General features: G+C 39.0%; 2 protein-coding genes across 2 annotated transcripts; both read left to right on the top strand.

Annotated features, from left to right (window-relative positions):
• The first annotated feature begins 30 nt into the window (after positions 1–30).
• On the top strand, positions 31–813 carry LOC138877922 (uncharacterized). The gene is made up of 2 exons (XM_070157567.1): positions 31–216; positions 310–813. Exons 1-2 carry the CDS (start codon positions 31–33, stop codon positions 811–813), a joined length of 690 nt encoding a protein of 229 aa, XP_070013668.1.
• Positions 814–846: 33 nt separating this feature from the next.
• On the top strand, positions 847–1,671 carry LOC138877921 (uncharacterized). The gene is made up of 2 exons (XM_070157566.1): positions 847–919; positions 1,307–1,671. The coding sequence occupies exons 1-2, from the start codon at positions 847–849 to the stop codon at positions 1,669–1,671; spliced, it is 438 nt and encodes a 145-aa protein (XP_070013667.1).
• Positions 1,672–16,747: the final 15,076 nt, after the last annotated feature.

The raw sequence follows: 16,747 nt of genomic DNA, 5'->3' as shown, positions 1-16,747 counted from the left end.
GACATTACTGAAGCTTACGACGGTTGAAGAATGTTCTTCGATGGAGCTGCAAACTTCAAAGGAGTGGGCATTGGAGTGGTTTTGGTATCAGAAACAGGTCAACACTACCTTGTATCTGCGAAGCTTAAGTTTCCATGCACCAACAACATGGAAGAATATGAGGCTTGCATCATGGGGCTCAATCTGGCCATTGATATGAATATACAAGAGTTACTGGTAATTGGAGATTCGAATCTTCTGGTACATCAGGTTCAATGAGAGTGGGCTACGAAGAACACCAAGATACTACCGTACTTGTATCATGTGCAGGAATTGATGAAAAGATTCACAAAGATAGAATTCAAACATGTAACCAGAATTTTAAATGAGTTTGTAGACGCACTGGCCACTTTGTCATCAATGATACAACATCCAGACAAAAATTTTATTGATCCCATCCCGGTGAGGATCCATAATCAACCGGTTTACTGTGCTTATGTTGAAGAGGAAACGGATGGAAAGCCTTGGTTCCACGACATCAAAGAACATTTGATAAGCGAGAAATATCCAGAGCAGGCTAACCACACTCAGAAACGCACACTGCGGAGGCTATCCAATCACTTCTTCCAAAGCGGAGAGACCCTGTATAGAAGGACCCCTGATTTAGGGTTGTTAAGGTATGTTGACGCAAAGGAAGCTTCCAGATTGCTCGAAGAAATACATACCGGAACTTGTGGACCACATATGAATGGTTTTGTTCTAGCTAAGAAAATTCTCAGAGCTGGATATTTTTTGATGACCATGGAGACGGATTGCATCCGATACATACAGTAAGGCCACCAATGTCAGGTACATGCAGACATGATAATGGTACCACCTAATGAGCTCAACGCAATAAGTGCACCTTGGCATTTTGTTGCTTGGGGAATGGATATCATCGGTCTGATCGAGCCCACTACTTCAAACGGGCACAGGTTCATTTTAGTGGCCATTGACTACTTCACAAAATGGGTAGAGGCTGCATCCTACAAAGCTATAACCAAGAAAGTCGTCGCAGACTTTGTCAAGGATCATATTGTTTGCCGATTCGGAGTTGCCGAGTCCCTTATCACGAATAATGCTGCCAATCTCAATAGTGACCTGATGAAAGCCATGTGTGAAACCTTCAAAATCAAGCACAAAAACTCTAAAGCATACAAGCCTCAAATGAATGGAGCTATGAAAGCTGCTAACAAGAATATCAAGAAGATACTAAGGTAGATGGTAGAAAACCGCAAAAAATGGCACTAGAAATTACCCTTTGCCTTATTGGGGTACTGCACTACAGTCTGCATATCAACTGGAGCAACCCCTTATTTACTGGTTTATGGTACCGAAGTTGTCATCCTAGCCGAGGTAGAGATTCCTTCTTTAAGGATCATACAGGAAGCCGAACTTAGCGATGCAGAATGGATAAGGAGCCGCTATAAGCAACTGGACCTTATAGCTGGAAAAAGAATGAATGCAGTATGTCACGGTCAACTTTATCAGAACAGAATATCCAGGGCTTTCAACAAAAGAGTCAAACCAAGACAATTCGCACCAAGACAGTTGGTACTGAAGAAGATCTTCCAGTATCAAGATGAAGCCAAAGGGAAATTCTCTCCCAACTGGCAAGGTCCTTACATGGTTCACTCGGTGCTAACAGGATGAGCACTCATACTTGCAGAAATGGACGAAGAAGTTTGGCCGAATCCAATCAATTCAGACGCAGTCAAGAGATACTATGTTTAGACTATTTACATTTCTTCATTTGATGTAATTGAACTACACTTGACCTGATTCCCGTTTAAGAGGGGATACGTAGGCAACCCTTTGGGTTCGGTCATATCTTAATAAAATTTTTATTTTTCCAACACCAGAAACTGGGGCAGAACTTTGAGGAGGACTCTCAAAATTCCGGACCAAGTCCAACTGACTCCAGCATATGCTAGATAGTCAGAAAGTTAAGAAACTGGGGCAGAAGTTTGAGAAGGATTCTCAAATTCTGAAGAAGGTTCAACAAGTTTCGTCACTCGCAAACGGCCGAAGGATCATTTACCAAACTGGGGCAGAAAATTCTAATACAAGGAAGATGCAATGTCTCTAAAAGTGTTACGGTAATTAGTTCATCTAATTTACTTGATATTATGTATCACTATGTTCCTAAATAACTCTATTTCAATAAATGCATATTTTCAAAAACTTTATTTCCATGACAGTCAGGTGGTACACAAGGCAACTCAAACAAGGCCTCCAGAACGGAGCGAAGCAAAGCCAGGAGATGAAGGCACGAACCAACCTCCCCTTACAAAACTTACAATTTTCTTTGGATGCAGGCATGGTGAACATAACAGAAGCATTCGCAAGTATACACATACCAAAGTCTTAACGATCAGGCTACTAGACGCAAATATATCTCTAGCTAAGAACTACCTATTCTTATTTGTTCTCTTTGCATGAGGCTAAGCCCTGCCTCCATATTTTCATAAGGCTAAGCATTTCCTTCTCTTTGAATAAGGCTAAACCCTGCCTCCCTATTTGCATAAGGCTAAGCATTTCCTTCTTTTTGCATAAGGCTATGCCCTGCCTCCCTATTTGCATAAGGCTAAGCATTGCCTTCTCTCTGCATGAGACAAAGCCCTATCTCAAATCTTTGCATAAGGCTAAGCCCTGCCTCCATATTTGCATCAGGTTAAGCATTGTCTTCTCTTTTCATGAGGCTAAACCCTACCTCCCTATTTGCATAAGGCTAAGCATTGTCTCCTCTCTGCATGAGACTAAGCCCTATCTCAAATCATTGCATGAGTCTAAGCCCTGCATCCCTATTTGCATAAGGCTAAGAATTGACATCTCTTTGCATGAGACTAAGCCCTGTCTCAAATCTTGCATGTGGTTAAGTCCTGCCTCCATATTTGTATAAAGCTAAGCATTGACTTCTCTTTGTATGAGACTAACCCCTGTCTCAAATCTTGCATGAGGCTAAGCCCTACCTCCATATTTGCGTAAGGCTAAGAACTGCCTTCTCTTTGCATGAGACTAAGCTCTGTCTCAATCTCGCATGAAGCTAAGCCCTGCCTCCATATTTGCATAAGGCTATGTATTGCCTTTTCATGGGACTAAGCATTGTCCCTCCCTGCATGAATGTTGCTCTATTCTTGGCACTATTTCTCTCGGGCTAAGCTCTGCCCCAAACTCCATATGAGACTAAGCTTTGTCTCGCTACAATTTTTTATCATATCTCTGTACTTCATGGGCTGACTTATAGCCAACCTGTCCAAAAGTGTCATAGTCCAAAGGCATCATCATCATAGCCTGAAGACACCATGTCATGGCCCGAGGATCCCTCAATAGTTGCACATCATTATCCAAAGGCGTCACAGTCAGAAGGCATCATCCTCATAGCCTGAAGATACCATGTCATGGCCCAAGGATCCCTCAATACTTGCACATCATTATTCAAAGGTGTCATGGTTCAGATGCACCATCCTCATGGCCCGAGAACATCATTTCATGGCCTGCGAATCTCCTATCTCACAATTCATGGCCCAGGACATCATAGTCTAAGAACATCATCCGCACTGTCCAAAGGCAATCTTTCATGGTCCAAAGGGAATTTGCATCATCTATATGCTCGCATGCATTGTGTTTTAAGTTTTGCAGGTAATCCAGGAGGTAACCATTCTTCAAACGAGAGCAACTTTCGCTCCTGTTTCCGCTCATACCATTTATACCTTGTTGTTATTTCAAACATAACCGATTCCCATCAATTGCTCGCCTTCACTCCATGGTTGTTTAGATACCTGCCCTACAATACATCCGTTACAATTCAAATTCACATTCATAACTCCGCATATATCTATTCGATACTATCCTCCCCGGAAGAACCCATTCCGAAACATACGAATATCCCTAGGTTTCATTCACCGTTGAGTACAGAACTACACATGGCTCGATTCCTGTAAAACCAGGGATATGTAGGTAGCTCAAAGACCAGGGTTCGACCTCTATTTTTTCAAAAACACCCTATTCGGTCAAAATTGGTTGTCATTTCTTTACCCGAAAACTCTTTCATTCTTCTCGGGTAAAGAGGGGAAGCTGTTGATACCCAATTTTTCCCTATAATATTTTTCAAAATGCATATATACCTCCAAAACTATGCATTAGCATCAATTAATATCTTTCCATAATATCTGCATTTTAAGGGTTTTAATTAATTTATCTCAATATTTTTATTTATATAAACAATTACTAATTGCATCACCAATAGTTTTATAATAATTTTGTGGCTTAATTTTATCATTTGTATTTGTACTAAGTTTTAATTATTTCACAAATAGCCATATTTGCATTTTTGGGGTTATAATTGCAATAACTTTGCAATTATAGTCCATGCATGCATTAGTACATTATTTTACCAGAAAATAGCTTTTTGTATTTTTTAAATACTAAGTAATTGTTTTAAAACATTTCTAGGCATAAAAATCTTTTTTATAATCTGTTAATTATTTTTAAAATTATTTTTATCAATTAAATGGGTATTTAACAAACATCCCTTTTTATTTTTCGGACCTAGCCTATTAAACTAGCCCAATTTCAATTCCCCAATCCCAATCCAATTAAAACCAGGCCAAAATCCACTCCATCCAAACCTAAAACTTCTACCCGACCCCAAACCCCCTTGATCTTGGTCGTTGACCATAGATATCAACGACCACTGTTCCCCCTTTCCTTTTTTAGTCCAAAAGACCCCTAAACCCTAATAATTTCTCCCATTCAACCGCCCTAAAATCCTCTCCTCTCCGTTCTCTCTGAGACCCAACCCTAACCTTAATCGCTGCCACCTAAACCTAGCCTTAATCCCTTCGATTCCTACATGTTCTATAAGATTCCACGATTGTTTCAGACCTCCATTGGTCTCCTACTTCTTATGGCTGTTCGATTCTGCTATTCCATGAAAGAAATCCCAAAGGATCTAGCCCATACCTTGTTCGAGACTCTTTAAGAGTCCGCCTACGGTCACCTCCGTTTGTGAGTGATACTATCTCGATGTTTATGGTTCAAATCTCTAGTTCACCAGATTCTCTTTGCGCCTCCCATTTTTTCCTCAAAACCCTAATCTTTAGACATGAATCCATCGAGATCTTTGTAGATCTAGAATGATTCTCAGTTCGTCAATGACTTTTCTTTAAAGATTTCTTGTTTCTTGCTGTCAATCGATTTTGGTATTTTAGGGTTTTAGTTTCCTTGATTATTGATTGGTCAAATCTCTGTGTTTGAAGTGGTTTCAAGCTTCCATGACCGTTTTCTTTAAGATTCTTCTGATTCCCCTACTGTTAATCGACTTTAAGTATTTTCAAAATTAGGGTTCCTACTTTGTCTGTTCTTGCAAAACGCTTTTCCAAAATTTCTTATGTTTTGTTTAATCATTCAGTAATGACTATGTTCTAGGCTTGATTGTTTGACCATTCGTTGTTCGCTTCAACATTTTGTCCATTATTTTGAATAATTGACTGACTGACTCAATTATCTAGGGGTGTCATTTTTGCTGAAATGATTTACTGAATTTATGCTTGCTCTCCTTAATTCTTGGATTCCTAATTAATGTCTCTTACCTATTTAGGGGGCTGTTTGACCCCAGAATGGTATCTAATTGCTTAGGTTACCTTATTTGTATGATTTATTGGTTGATTTATGGGTTCTAACCTTAATTGGCTGTTAGACTCACTTCTTACCTTATTTGAAACTCAAATCGAGTTATTTATGGGAATAATTCCCTGATTGTTTGCCCTGTCAAGCTTAATTGATTATTTGATTGCTTTCCTTACCTTATTTACAATATTAAGTTGCCTTGCCTTATTTACTTTAAACTACTCGACTCTTATAAGTACAAGACTCTGTTTCAAACACATACACACCTAGACCTAAGGAAAAACACTTAAAAAATTCTTGCTCTCTATCTCTCTCTATTCCAAACTACTGCTACTTGTCTATTGCACTATCTAGTCGGCTGGAAGCCAAGACTAGATCTTGGATCCTTTTTTACTTCACTCTTTTATTGCAAATTTCCAACTGGTATGCCTTTACTAGTGTCATTTAATTAATCTATGTATTTATCAGCATGTTTACTTCTGCTTAAATCCATGTGTTTATCAGCTTGTTTCCTTCTGTTTAAATCCATATGCTTACCTGCATGTTTACTTCTGTTTAATCCATGTATTTACTAACATGATTGCTTCTGTCTAATCTACGTGGTTACTTCTATTCAATCTATATGCTCAATAGAATGGCTAACTATGTGTTACCTAGCATGTCTATTAATGTTCAATCTATGTGTCTACTGAACTACCATGCCTACTGCTGCCCAATACATGTGTTTACTATATTAGTATATTTACTTTTGTTTTTAATTAGAACTATGTGTTTCTACTTTCAACAAATTTGCATGTTTACTCATGTCTATATTAGATCTGTGTTTTGTCTACTTCCCTACTAGCATGTTCTCCCTATCTAGATGTTCACCTTTCAAAACTTTGCTCCTCAATCCCTACTGCCCCTTTGTATGTGATTATTCGATCCCCAATATGTCATGTCTTTGTGTTTGGTCACTTAGAAATAGCTAACTTAAGTAATCCTACTTCTGAATGTTGTTTGTTTGCTGGAACCATTGCCTAAGTTCCAGTAATTGAATGACTCTGTTTGCTTCTTGTTTCCTGAAAGTCTAAAACTGCTTTTCTCAAAACTACTCTTATAAATCACTATCCACTTCAAAATTGTTAGAACATCTAGGGTCCTGCCCCTCCAGTGTGAGCATTGCTTTGGAGTCCATGAGACCCATCTGAACTTTAACACACTAGGGGCTTGCTACTCCACACTGCACAAGCTGTTGATCATTAAAGAGGACCTTGGTATGAGCACTGCCCGGGGTCCCTGAGGCCCTTGGGAACTTTGACACACCAGAGGACTCTCTCTTGCACTATGAGATATGACCCTTGGGACTATTTGAAGGCCTGGTTTCCTAGGTTTTGCTTTGGGCCTATCCAAACTCCCTATAGTATAGTGTTATTTATTCATGTAGTTCATTTACGCTGGGGTTGTAATATTAATTTCTTTATCAATAGATATTGGGGAAATTAGTAAAACTGGGAGGGATTATTATACATATTTTTGTTAGGAATGGGTAGATATCAAGCCTATAGGTTTTAAAATCAGTGTTTACATCCTAGAAACCATGCCTATAGGACATTGCAATGTTCATCACTTGTGTGCATTCTAGATATCATGTCTATAGGTTTCAAATCAACTTTTGCAATCAGAAATCATATCGTTGTGCTGTTTGTCTGTTTGCGTGCATTTTAGATACCATTCCTATAGGTTAAAAATCAATCTTGTACATTTAGATATCATGCCTATAGGTTTTAAAATCAGTGTTTACATCCTAGAAATATAGGACATTGCAATGTTTATCACTTGTGTGCATTCTAGATATCATGTCTATAGGTTTTAAATCAACTTTTGCAATCAGAAATCATATCATTGTGCTATTTGTCTATTTGTGTGCATTCTAAATACTATGCCTATAGGTTAAAAGTCAATCGTGCACTTTTAAATATCATGCCTATAAGTTTCAAATAAATCTCCTGCATTTGGGAGTCATGCTAAATAGGATTTCAGCATATTCAGCATTTAGAAACCATGCTTATAGGGTAAAATCAATCTTGCATTTTGGACACTTTGCTTGTAATTTAAAATCAGTTTTTGAATGCCAACGAGGTTTTAAAACTAATTGCTGCATTTAGTTTGTATTGTCTAAAATCAGTCCTCACATCTAGACAACATGCCTATGGGGTCTAATGAATCGAACTGCCTGTTCAAAATTATGTACTGATTTATTGTACTTCCAATTAGTTAGATACCATGCTCATATGAAATTACTGATACACGCCTAGGCAAGCCTGTAGGGTGATTAAAATCATGTATACTGTATAACTGTGCTTTTGTTAATTGTCCAGATTCAGCAAGCCCCTCTAAAATCAGTAGGCAACTAACTAGGTATTGGTTCCCCTCTTTAATAAAACTTTGCATATGTTCTGATTTGTCCTCACCTAAATATCTTGTTATTAGGATTCTTTTTAAAAGTGTCTGAAACACTGCTGTTTGAGACGTGCTCTTTCTTGCTCTATTTGTGGAGGTAAAATGTGAGCCTTTTAACTGTTCTACCATTGGTCCAGTCCTACCTGTTTTATTTGTCGCCTAGAGTATTCTCCTTTTTATTACAGTAGGAGAGTCTAGATCCACCTTAACTAGAAGTCCTAAATACCTCCAGGACTATATAAGTAAAGGGACAGTAGTGCACGCATAAGATTAATCTTAAGGTTTCTAGAATGCTTTAGGTTACGACCAAGGGGAGGGTAATTGGGTAGTAAAGGATATGATTACATGTGCGCTAATGCCACGTGTAACTCCTCTAGTTGAGGAAGGTTTACCGGGTATTGTACATATGTGATCCTATAGGCTAACAAACCTAGGACTTCCCTCGTCTTATTTACATATGTGTGCTTAGACTGCTTATCTGTTAAATGACTAATTCACAAAAAATAAGTTTGGTCAGGACCCACCGTTGTGGACCTTGAGGGGTGCCTAACACCTCCCCCTCAAGGTTATTTCGAGCCCTTACCCAAGTCTCTGGTAATGCAAACCGGTTACATGAGTTATTTGCTCTAGGTTCCCTAACGCACCTTAAATCTGTTAGGCGACGACTCTTCAAATTCAAATATCCAATTCCCGAAAGGAAATGAGTTGTTGCCAATGAATATCGAAACCCGGACTCCGCGAGGAAAACGGGGCACGACAGATGTATCGTGACCTGAGACAACATTATTGGTGGCGGCGAATGAAGAAAGACATAGTAGAGTATATAGCTAGATGCTTAAATTGCCAGCAGGTCAAGTATGAGCATCAGAGGCCAGGTGGTATACTTTAGCAGATGACTATACCTGAGTGAAAATGGGAGCGCATTACTATGGACTTCGTACTTCAGCAGATGACTATTCCTTCTGATTGTTCATTTATGAATGTTTTTATACTAGAAAAAGAAATCTGACTAGTTATTACCTGCTAAAGTCATATATAAAATTTTATGCTGGTAGCTCATAATATAAATGCTAAGCCCGAATAAGAATTTTAACTGCATATCTACTAGACCAATTACTTCTCAGAAATTATTGCTACAAAAACCATATATCACCTTGTACTGATCTAGTGGTACTTGTAGAAGTTTTCATTACGATAGGTGTGAGTTTAATTGTTACCGTATGTCTTCTCCTTTGACCCTTTCCTTCTGTTTAATTTCAGCGATTATGGAGAAGCTTGTGTCTAACTGGTATAATTCATAGAACCTTGCCAGGAAATTATGTATTTCCACCAGATATGAGACCTGAAAACCATATTCCATCTACATGAGAAACCATTCCTGTTATTGACCTTGAAAAGGCACAAGGCAATGGTCGAACTGGCACATTTCAACAGATCCTATATGCAGCAAAAGACTATGGCTTTTTTCATTACCCCGGACCCTTTTCTCAGAATATCCTTTCTTTTTGTTCAGTAATTTCCCTCGAAGATTAGATATATATATATATATATATATATATATATTGTTGTTTGGGTTAATTAAAATGTGTGACAACATCATCTAAAAGTTTAAGCTATTAGAAATAATAGACTACTAATTATTTAATTATATTACGTCTCAACATGCCCATTATGTTTGATGACTCTTATATCATGTTGAATTGTATAACCATCTCATTTCAAAGTTTAATTTAAGGAAAAGATCCAAATATCCCCTGAACTTTATGATAAGGTCTACAAGTGTTCAATAAGACTTGTTTGTGTATTTTTTCTTAGGTTTATGATCGAAAATTGTCGATGATGAACTTGCTCTTAGAGTTACATCACTGATCAGTAACTTAAAGAATTAAAATGAAGCTTTTAGACGTGAAAGGAATTTTCCTTGACGAAGGTTGTTGAGATTGAAAGCGTCTTAGCAGGGGATATTGCAAAAATTAAAGATTTCAAAGAATTTGATGATGTTAAAGGAGACAATGATGTTTCTAAGGAAAAAATGAATGAAGGTTTAGTGTTTGTTAAGGAAAGTAGTCCGAAAAAATGGAATATGATTGGTATGGTATGGTATTGCTTCGTTGGGTTCATGTGTGCTTGGATGATGAAATAGCTACCTTAAGATCAATCAAAGTTTAGGTGTAATTGACACATTTATATGATTATGTAACCTATGTTCAAACAATGTTTATGTATAATTGACATTCTTTAAGGTTTAATTTATGTTTTAAGTGTTTGCAATGTTTTAGAAGATTATTTTCATTTGCATTGAAGACGAGAAAGGATGCATACTGGAAATTGTTCTTTTGGACATCTTGTGTATTTGCAATCTCTATTACTTAAGTACTGAAATTTTTTAGTTAGCTGAAGTCTGAAGTACTATGGTCTATTCTGCTTTACGAATACGGTGTCAATGCAGTTTTTTATGTGGTATGGTAATGGTATAGATTTGTTGTATCAAATGTACTAGTTTAAACATGAAGAAACAGTTCAGAAAGTACTGGTTTAAACAAGTACCCAAATTCATAAGACACTACCATAAATGAGCAAAAAAGGACAAAAACTTAAAACTACATGGAACATCTCAAATTTGAAACTTGTAGCTCAAAATCTGCACCAGACATCTAGCACCTGACCTCTTTCAAGTCAGACATCTAGCACTTGACCTCTTTCAAGCTAGGCACAAGGTACAAAAATGTATTATCAGTTGCACAAAAAGGTAAGAAACCTCATTGAGCACACAAAAGCAAAGTAAAATCTAAACAGTTAGTCCAAAGCCACTATTATAACACTCTAAACAGTGAACTTGAGCATATGAAGCAACTTAGAGCAACTCGGAGGTGCATATAACGATAAAAATAGACAGAATCCACAAGTTGACATAATTGATCTCAAATAGAAGTAGACAAATTTGCAGAAAACAGAACAGGGCGCATAGGCCTCCACAACTTTGTACATAGGCAAAAAAGGTTTCATCAATACCATTTGAACAAGGCACATAATAGTTTTACCATGCTTAACCATCAGATACCTAACCAACCCCAAAAAAGGTACTACTAACCAACCATTACTGTTTGTTAACTAACTAAACATAATTGTTTCATAATACAAAATATAGCAATTGACTTCAAAGAAGATCTTCATCATCAAGTGCAATTTTTCGTTTGCCCTTTGTTGCCATCATCCTGATACTTCTCTTTCTTGCCTCAAGTTGGACTTGGCTTGATGAGATTGTAGATTTTCCCTTCCATGTCAGCTTAGTTGGAGAATAAGGAAGATTGGTAGTGTCGAAGCCCCAGTGTTATCTCCAACAAACTTAATTTTTCTTGCCCTAGTTGTAGGCCCTCTTAGGTTGCCCCTCTCAATCCTTAAATGTGTTTTTGAAACAACCATTGGCCTAAGTGGAGGATCTTCTTCATTGTCAACTTCAGGATCATATGGTTCAAACTCTTGGGTGGCATGAAATGGTCTAAAATCAGTTTGTGACTCTTGGTCACTCTCCATTGCATAAGACTCTTGAGTTTGACTGCAGCTTGCACCCTTTCTTGTACTTGATTGAGAACTCTTTCCAGCAGACTTAGGCTATTAACAAGTAAAAAATGGTCAATACATAATGTAAGTAGTACTGTTATTCAATCAAACAAAGAATAAGAAAAATATTACCTTGTAACAACCCCTTGCATTGTGGTTTGGCTCACCACAATTACTACATGTCATCTGTGTCCCCTTTCTTGATTGACTTCACTGCCCTATCCTTTTTCTTACCTCATTTGGTTCCCTATTTCTTTTCACTTTGGGTCTGCCAACTTACTTCACAGTATCAGGAGGTAACATGGCATGTGAAGGTTCAACTTTCTAGAACTGTCGACCCCTAACAGGCTGAAGCTTTTCCTTATATGTTATTAAGTATGCCTCTTTACTATACCACCAATCGATTTCACCATCAAGATTTACTCTCTTATGCATCATTCCCTTTATTGCATGAGGGCAAGGAATGCCAGATAAATCCCATAACCTGCATGTGCATCTTCTTTGTTGCAGATTGACAGTGTGCCTATCAATTCATTCAGACACTTCATATCCCCAATCTACATTGAATATGACATTACATTCATATGTTATGCCCCTCCAATCAATATACAGCTTCAAGCAAGCTGGACTATATTATGCATTCCATCTTCTAACCTTAGCCTCATTGTCTCCTAACAACACCATTACTTTCACTCTTATGTCCTCCAACATTTTGATAATTGGTTTTCCTCTAGCCTCAAAAACCCAAGCATTAAATGACTCAGTGAAGTTGTTATCAACCATCATATTCTTAAATTGAGTGTCAAGATAAGCCTTACACCATGCCCTTGGGGGATACTTTAAGATATCCTTTTGCAGCATCTTCCGACAGATCCCCTAATTTCTTCAATTGGTCTTTAAACTCCTCATCATATGAACTTCATGCACACCAATATAACAACTTTCTCATTTCACCACTTCTCTTTTTTTGCACTAGTTAGCCTCAATATGTCTCACACAGTACCTGTGGTTAGCCTCAGGAAGTATTGTGCTAGCAACATCCAACAAGCCCTTTGAAGTGAATAAAAAATGGAGAATAAAAGAAATATTAGACTATTGCTGCAAACCATCAGATACTTTAAAATACAGAATGAAAGAAATTAGAACTATTTACCTTTTGCACATCTGATATGAATGTGATTCCTGCACCAGCTTTAAGCTTCAAAGACAACTTCAACAACTCCATGGACCAACTCTAAGTCCTGCTTGTTTCTTTGTCTACCACAACCCATGCAAGTGGGTAGAAATGATTCATGGAATCTTGTCCAAATGCCACCAACAACTGACCATTGGTTCTACCCTTTAAGAGTGTACCGTCTACTCCAATTAATGGTCTCAAACCATTTTTCAGCCTTACTTTAAAACATAAATACATTCTCAAAAAATTTCTCTTACCTTCTGCTAGTACATCTTTGGAAATATTTATGACTACATCACTTCTCGGATTAGACAATCTAATTTCTTGGCAATATGACTCAAGTTTGTTGTAGTCATCTATAAAACTACCCTCTAGTTTCTGAAGAACCCTTTTCAATTTGGATCTACTCACATTCGACTTCAAATCATGTTCAAGCTCACCTCTCATATCTTTAATCATGTATTTAGGGTAATTTGGACCTTACTCTTAAAATACTGAGCTAATGTGGCATAATCAGCTCTAGGATTCTTCAAGGCATCCTCACATGTGTCCTTCCAAGTTTTAATCTTGAACTCACCAGTTCTCCCATCTTCAGAAATTAGACACCTAAAGGGACACCCTTCTTAACAACCATACTTGGTTTTTTTTCACATTTAATCAACTCCAAAGCCTTTTTGTTAGCTAAAGCATAGAAATTTACAGCCTGCCTACCTTCATTCATGTCCTTAAAGGACATACCTATTTTCAACCTCTTATAGTTTTCCAACTTATCATCTAAAACCCTCCTCCTTTCATTGCTAATACCCTCCATTTCATCAGAATTATTGTTTACCGCAAAAATGGTAATAACAATTAAATTTGTTGATAGGACTCTAAAAATACGTGATCATTTTTATGCTAGTTTTTTAAGCATTTGATGCTATGTATGTGAGACTTAGAGACGAAATAAGAGTAAAGGAAAAAGTGATAAGCAAACCGATGGGTCAATTATCGGGACCTCGAGCCTGTCAATTTAAGGCCTCGGGATCGATTCCGGAGCTCGACTGGGAGCTATCGAAGGTAATCGAGATACGGCTAACAGTTATATCAAAATTGATGAAGGCTCTTTATGGACAATGATAAGTAACAAATGATAAACAAATATGAAGATAATAAATGGAAGCAACAATATCGAGAGAATGTGTTAGAGAGCAAATAGAATGTTCTTGTATATTTCGTGTGGAGTAATTGAAGCCACAGAGAGCTTATAAAATGATAAGGATCCCCTTTATGTAGGAGGGGGATCCCAACATTGTACAAAATACATTAATGATAAAGAAATGGAGATGAGACAGCTAGAAAACATCTTGATTAAGGGCTAGGGTAGTCCTGTCAGTCCTAGCCACGTGCCTTGGTAATTCCCCATATCTACCTCGACCGAGGCCAACGTTGTTTCAAGATCGGGCCTTGACGAACCTCAAGGGAGGAGTCTCGATCATAACCATGGAGCCTCGGGACTTCGAGATGGTTTTTCGAATTGCCTCGATGTAAAGAAATCGGCATCTTCGAGTTTACCGTATATAAACCACGTTTCTTAGAGAGGAGCGATGAGAAACGATTATGAGCCTTTAACCCGAGGGCATCATCGTTGTGAAGTCATCCTATCAGAACATTAAATGCCATGCCCAATAAACCAAGCAAGGGTCGCCGTCAGATGCAACTATCGAGAAGCCTACGAACCGCCACCAGTTCGTCCCTTCCACTTCCCACATGGTTCCTATAAAGGCACCAATTATTTGATAACTTTCACTTTCCCAACTACTTTAGATTTGCAAAGCCAGATCCATCCCTACTTGCATCATTTCTTCTTGCTTTCTTAGAGAAATTTCACCATCATCATGGCTAGAACCTTTAAGATGGTTCCTCGGAAAGACGAGGCTGCCTCTTCATCTCGGAAATCTAAAGGGAAACCCAAAGCGACACCTACCTTGGAACAATTTACTCCTTCCAAGCTTTATATGTCGAAGGACTATACCATCGATACCACTTCATCAACGCCGAGCCGATGTGAAGATGTGTCCTGATACATTAATGTCATGACCAACATAGTGACGGTGAAGACAGACTGCCAATGGGACGAGGCAGTGAAGGTAGAGATTCCCGGCCCTAATGAAAATATAATGGATCACAAGGCTGGCTTCCTTCATGTGTATACTTGCCCGTTCACTTTGGGTCCTGCCGATTCCTCTGAATCCTCTTCCCCGGAGATAGATCTGGTTATCCTTGATTTTTGTGATATTTATTCAAGTTACGCTCGGTAAAATCTATCCTTCCTTCTGGAGGATAGTCTTGATGCTCCGTCATTTCACCGAAGGGGTTGCGGGCGAGATCTTTACCCTCAACCATTTGATTAGGTTGTACAGCCCTCGATTTTATCGAAGTTTAATCAGGCTTCACCATCGATCCAAAAAATCATTTTTCTCAAGCATAGACGAGAGGAAGGATTGAGGGTGGATGAGTAGGTTCGTCCGGGTGAGGACCTCAGACATCATCCTGGCCGGGAAGATGCCTTTCCCGGAGAAGTGGAACACACAGCGTAAGCATTTTTTCCTTAGTCATGTTTTGTGATTTTCTTTACTTTCTTCCAGAATAATGACCTTTTTGTGTTTCCTGCAGCCGCCGCTTGGTACCCCGAAGCGGTTTCGGATTTTCCAGGGTGGATCGAATAGTTGGACACCGCGTTCCCATATCTTGATCGGTCGTGGTCCGACCTAGCTAAAGAGCGATGGGTGGCCAAGAATCATGGTAGAGATTCCTTATCACCTATGTCTTAGATTTACATCTCTTCTCGGACCCTTTGTGCTGACAAATTATAGGTAATGCGCTCATGCAGGCCTCAACGAGAATATGTTGATGATGCCGCCCATTGGTGGAAAGATAAAGGCTTTGGATCCCGGTAAGGGCAAGAAGAGGAAAGGTAAGGTGGTTGCGGATCCTTCCGTGGCAAAGAAACTCAAGACACGCGAGCATCGAGCCATTACTAGGACCTTGGCTTCAACTTCTGGAGCAAGTCCCGGCACTGAGGATGAGAATGATGATGATGATAATGATGACGGGTGCCATTTTGCATGGAAGACGAGGTCGAGCGCGGGAGCCCCGTAAGTTCCTTGGCTGGAGGCTGCTGAATCAGGAACAGCTGACTCAGGTCGGTCCCATAGATCGAAGACCCTCGAGGAGGGTGTAAATATGGCTTCGGATCCCATAATCGGGTTTGGTATGATTATCGCTGGGGGGACCGCTGTTGCTGACCCTGAAGGGTCGAGAGCCAAAGCATTTTAGGAGCAAGAGTTGCCTCTAGGAGACATCGATGACATAGATGATATCATTTCAGGCTTTCAGTTCTCGTCAGGGGAACTAATGGATGCTCAAAATGCGAACGCCGCCAAAGCCGGGGGTCCTCTGAAGGGGGAGACACGCTTGGCAATATTCTTAACGATGTTAGCGAGAACGTCGATCTTGATGCTCCCGGCTCTATCAAGTGGCAGAGAGATTCATGCAGTAGGTGATAGCTGCTTTAAGTATATTCTTTTAGTCTCAAGCATCTTCCTTCATTCTTCTAATTCTTCTAACTCTTCTATTTTGCTGTAGTACAAGGAGATGTATGATCATACCCTCTCCAGGCTTAACGAGGAGCTTTCATGCCGTGAGAAGGACCTTGGGAAACTGTTATTGAGACTGTGGGAGTCGAAGGCTCGTTCTGCCCCGAAGGAGAAAGAGTCGGGCGAGCTCTAGGCTACTTTGGAGGGAGCACTCCGAGAAAAAGCTACCCTTGTTGAGCAGGTATTTTGTAATGCATGAGTCTTTCCTTCGCTCCCATTATTCAATACTGATTGGTTTACTTTTCCTTTTGTAGGTCAAGCAAAATGATTCGCAGATTGG

The sequence above is a fragment of the Nicotiana sylvestris genome, chromosome 9, assembly GCF_000393655.2.
Source record: "Nicotiana sylvestris chromosome 9, ASM39365v2, whole genome shotgun sequence".
Taxonomy (NCBI): domain Eukaryota; kingdom Viridiplantae; phylum Streptophyta; class Magnoliopsida; order Solanales; family Solanaceae; genus Nicotiana; species Nicotiana sylvestris.
This window is presented reverse-complemented; position numbering and strand designations above follow the sequence as displayed.